Source organism: Glycine max, chromosome 6 (assembly GCF_000004515.6).
Source record: "Glycine max cultivar Williams 82 chromosome 6, Glycine_max_v4.0, whole genome shotgun sequence".
NCBI classification, from domain to species: domain Eukaryota; kingdom Viridiplantae; phylum Streptophyta; class Magnoliopsida; order Fabales; family Fabaceae; genus Glycine; species Glycine max.
Genome location: NC_038242.2, coordinates 41728029 through 41733482, shown reverse-complemented (window position 1 = coordinate 41733482; position 5454 = coordinate 41728029). Strand labels below are relative to the sequence as shown.

Here is a 5454-nt window from a genome sequence, read left to right as displayed (position 1 = left end):
GTTCTTCCATTTCGGATGTTTCTGGATTAAGCATGTGGTAGTCCTATAGAACGTGGGATTATTTTTCATGAATAGATATAAGTGATACATCACAGATTGCAGAAAAAACCAAAGAAACACCCGGATAGAAAATAATCCCAGGTTCACTAAATTGAGGATCCTCCTATGGAAAATACAACTCCGAGTTATCAAATTTCAACAAATCCAATCACAGAACAACAAATCCATATCAGAACAAGTTACCAAGGCATTGGAAACCAACAACAATCCCTTTTTGTTTCATGATGTAATTATGAATTCGAGTTACATGGGAACAAAGAAAATGTCAAGCTTCAACAACCTTGATGGAGGTGCAGACACAATCTATAGAATTTGGAGTGTCTGTCACTTATATTTCCACCATACTGGCTACTAGTTGATGTCACCCCCTCAGGTTGAGAGTTCGATACACAGCATGTGGTCTGATAATGGCCTGACAGCATGTGGCCCTATAGGCCAACAACAACCATTATTTTGAAGCCATATTAGAATTACTGTTTAGGTCTTACTAAACTCCTAAAAGCTAGTTTAAGAGCAGAAATTACCCCATATATCACTAGTTTATGTGTGATTTCCTACACAATGGTATAATTAATTTTCAGTGTTACGTAAATTAATCATCTTAGATGATCAGAAATATCTCTAGCCATAAGCCTCATGCCAACTCCAATACACACCAGCATAAAAAGATACTATAAAAAAGAAATCCATAAGTTGAGTATCATATCAGACTCATACAATTATTCAAAGAGAACTAGTTCTAGTTTGATCAAATGAAAGACTCAGAAAAAGATAGTTTCTCAAAACAGTAATAAAGAGGTTCAAAGTTTCTCTGCAACATCATACAGATTTTTATGTTTCCATGGAAGTGCCAAGTCAGTCTAATTAAGGTTCAGCATAAAGCATAAAGTCTCTGCATTCTTGGCAATTGCAATCCTCAAAGCGGCACTTGATGCACCCTTCGCAGTAACAAGTTGAGCAGCCTTGGCAAGTTGAAGAACGAGAACAGCCCCTGCTTGCTCTCAGACTTGGTCTCTCTTCATCATCATCGCAGGTTATTCTGAAAAATGAAAATTACCATCTCATTAATTAGAATTGATATTCGAGCAGATCTCTCAACAAGAATATAGCTTCTTACAGTATTCAAGTTTACTATATGCTGTATAAGCTAATGTGAGTCACTTTTCCATCTATACACAGTTTGGCTTGGCCCCAAGCTATAACATGCAAGAGTCACAATATTTGGACACTAAAATAGTACATACAGCTTTGTTTCTCTTTATCATTCTATCATATCATACCATTAATCACATAGTCATTTATCTCTCCATCTCTGATTGCATGGGTGATCATCCGGCAAAGTTGTTTATAACAAATAATCTTGAGTTTGAGTTATTGGTGTGTTGAAGTTGTAACTACTTGGAAAAAGAACCTTGTCACCATAATTAATGATCCTACCTTACTAAAGCAGGATTGTCTCTACTGAAAGAGATTTGGGATTTTAACTAAAGTATCACTTACCTCTCTCTTAGAGACACACTGTGGTGGTCCATGTATGTTTTTCGAACGTATAGTGTGCTTTGCAAAATCAAGTATCAACTACTAGTAAAGACATTTTAAAATTGAAGGAATTAAAATGTCACACCCCTACAATTTCTAGTTCTAACTTGTGGGTGTCGTATGTTCGCAGGATATTTGTTTTACTAAAATAAAAATTTGATTTCTTATCAACATTATAGGTGTTATTTTACAAGATAATAAGCTAACGGAAGGGACCAATTTGATCAGAAAGTGTAATTTTAAGGGATTAAAGTAAATAAATAAATAAATAAGCATCTATAAGACCAAACTGAAACCTAAATTAGAAAGTTGACAGGATCATATAAATCGTGCATGAACTTGAATATCATATAGCTTGAGCTGTGATTTGGGAGCAACTTACTTATGGTAAGGCCAAAGAGAACAAGTCCAGGATTTGTTGTTCAAAGCTTCATGGTAGTTCTTAATATCTGGTCTGCTCTTGAGACGGAACCTGCGCTCCTTCCTGCAACTCGTGCAATGTAGGAACTCATCCCTGTGAAAGTTTCGTTTCCTCATTGCAGAGTCTTTCCAGTTAGCCACATTTGCCTGGTGTGTGTAATATTTCGTCAGAGGTGTCTTCCAGAGTGGAACTCTATCTTCATCTTCACAATGAACCCAGATGTTGCTCTTCCACCTTCCAGTCCCTTCTTTCAAAGCATGCTTCTCAAAGGCTTCTGGAGTCACATTCACTGATCCAAATAATAATTGCAAAACTAAATTAGTGTAATAAGATTATCTATTATCTATATTTTATTTTGGTTTCTTATGTTTAAAAAGTTGAACTTTGGTCTGAGTGTCTTTATTAGACCACATTGATCCTTTCCTCACCTTTTACACTAATCGTATTAATTTTTCACAATTTTCCACTTGTTAACCAAATTAGTGTCACAAACTAGCGGAAGAATTAATATGGTCTAATAGAAAAACTTTACTGGAACAACGTGAAACTTTTTGAAATATGAGCAAACTGAAACCTAGATAAGAAACCAAAATTTTATTTTAGCCTACTACCACCACTACTAATAATAATATATTTGCTGTCTCTTTTTTATTTGAACATATATAGATATTTGTAAATATTGTAAATAATGATATAATCCATACTGACAGTGGAATCTTATTACCTGTTAATCAACACTAAAAACTTTGTAAGTTGTATGCAATGTATCAAAGAAATCATTCACTACCAACTAAGCATCCAGTAGAAATAGTGGTTTTCAGAATAAAATAAAATTAAATAGTAGTTCCGTTTCACAGTTATTGGAGTTTACTAATGATGAAAATTTATGTTTTTAGCAATATTAGTTAGTTTCACATATGTTTTTATGTTTTCAAAGAAATAATCACATTTTTTATATTCACCCCCACGCTAATTAATAATGTTAACTAATCAATTAATTTTCTAATGTGGATTAAACCAAACATATAAGTGACTCAATGGGTCTAGCTCAATTGAGAATCCTCAAAGAACACAATTAATCATGGAGAGGGGTGAGAAGCCTTAAGTGTAAATTAACCCCGAACAAAGAGATTATGATTATTGTTAATTAAAAACTTATAAGTCTTGTAATATGCATGCATATTTAAGGAGAAGGAAAGAAAGTTTCTCTCAAAAAGAAAAGAGAAGGAAAGGAAGTACATAAAAGTCTATGCTATTCATTTTATTAATTCGTCCAAATTACAAAACAAAAGCTATTATTTAACTTATTCTACATATGAAAGAGAATCATGAAAGGCTAAAAAAAAATCTTTTATTGTACAATTATATTAAAACAAAACAAACTACTTGCTTCAAACATGAGAGATCAATTATAGCATGAGAAAGAAAAAGAGCTTCAGAAATGGAAGTGGAAAACTTACCCAAAGGACACCCAGGGCAGCACTCACAAGTGATAAAATATTCACCATTGTTATTGATTTTTAGCCTCCCAACATAATCTCCATATACTTTGTTTGTAGTGCCACAAAGAACCTCAATATAGTCTTCACCTCTGTTGAAACCGAGGATCATTTTGAGCTCTTCTTCATCAAACAATATCTTACCATCATCTCCAACCCTAAACTGTTTTCTTCGTTTTGATGACCCTGTGTTGTTTCATCATGAAAATAGTTCAAGCCAAGAATTTGTGCATCTGTTTTACATGGTCAGGATAATTGAGCATGGCCCACAACCCAATAGAAGGATTTGTGCATCTGTTTTACATGGTCAGGATAATTGTAACATAAATTGATAAATTAAAACACACACACAATTAAAAGAGAGAGAGAGAGAATACATGTTTGTTAAATGATATCTCAATTGGTCATAAAACAGAGTATGTCAATGTGAAACAATGAAATATTTGATAATTGAGATAGACCTTATGTATATATGGAACTATTGGATGACAAACTAAAGACATTATATTAATTGAGATAATTGACATAGTTAGCATTTCTTTTTTCTTCACATCTTTCTCTAGTAACACTTGTTGAGTGTGAATGAATATTTTTTTCCATAGTTTTGTGGTTCAATGAAACTTGTTATATGACCTATTCCGAATCTAACTCATTGGAACAATCAATTCCGTCTTATTTTTAATTAAAAATATATTAATTGATTCCAAAGGCTATTTCAACCTGTGGCTTGAATGTGATTCCTTTTTAACAATCCAAGCATTTGGGGATCCCAGCATTGTGCCATGGAGCTTGCATAATCGTTGGATGAATTGCTTAGCTTTCATCAAAACATTGAATTTCCAGGTCTATTCAGAGAAGGTAATAATTATGCAGATGGTCTAGCCAACCAAGGTCTCCAGGAAGTGGGGTTTATTTGGACAGATGTTCTCCTGCTTTTAATTAAGGATTTCTTCTTTAGGGAAAAGTCTGGTTTACCTAACTATAGATTTCATTTTACGTGAGTTTGATTTGGTCTCCTCACTTTTTTCTTGTAATTTTTATTTTTTACATCAATACTACTACTAGGTGGGCTTCATAGAATCATTAATTAGTGTCATTGGTGTCAACCTAGTTCGGATAAATGGCTCTAAGGTGATGTCCTATCTAGTTCCATAACCAAGGGTGCCCAAGTGTTGAGGTGATGCTCACATAACAACACCTTTCAATTACACAAATAAAATAAAAAATGAATCTACATTTCCATATGGAAATTTTCCTCTGAAATCAAAATAAATCATCTAAATGGAAAAATACACCCCATTTGAAATCTAAAACAATTAATAATCAATGTTCTAGTTTAATGGAATGATGATCTTGAGACCAAAGTCATTTGATGTTAAATAGAAAACTACTAACAAAAACAAGATACATCATCATCGAAACTTTGCTATATAAAAGGGATACTTACAAGAAAATAATCTATCAATATAAACTTAGATAATCCATAAAGTCAACTAAAATCATATACACTTCAAATTATAACTATGTAAAAGAAGAATTTGCTTTTTACTTAAATGCATAGAATTCAACTATCTATTGAAACCATATGAAAACTTACAACACTTAAGGAAAAGAATTGATTTAGAAAAGAAATCACACTAACCTTGAGTAAAATTGTTGAATTCTTTCTTTATCTCCATTCTTTGATTTCTCTTCCGTTGAGGTGGATTCCCTGTAATGTAATCATAAGGTGAAAGGAAACCCTTAATTTAATTTTACGTCTCTTCCAAAATTAACAAAATGTAGAAAGAAATTGGAAACCTATGTTCATGACTAATGAATTGCGTGAAAATTGAGTGTAGGCATACCGGATTTCTCTTCAGCCATTTGTTTTAGGGATTTAGGGTATGGACTGTTATCTCCTCAAACAAAGTTTTCACAACGATAAAAATTTTC

At 32.9% G+C, this 5454-nt stretch overlaps 1 protein-coding gene across 1 annotated transcript; it reads right to left on the bottom strand.

The window, feature by feature from the left end:
• Nucleotides 1–709: 709 nt before the first annotated feature.
• On the bottom strand, nt 710–3852 carry LOC100817196 (protein ULTRAPETALA 2). The gene is made up of 3 exons (XM_014777148.3): nt 3481–3852; nt 1982–2309; nt 710–1099 (listed from the first exon to the last, which is right to left on the bottom strand). The coding sequence occupies exons 1-3, from the start codon at nt 3629–3631 to the stop codon at nt 925–927; spliced, it is 654 nt and encodes a 217-aa protein (XP_014632634.3). The 5' UTR covers nt 3632–3852; the 3' UTR covers nt 710–924.
• Nucleotides 3853–5454: the final 1602 nt, after the last annotated feature.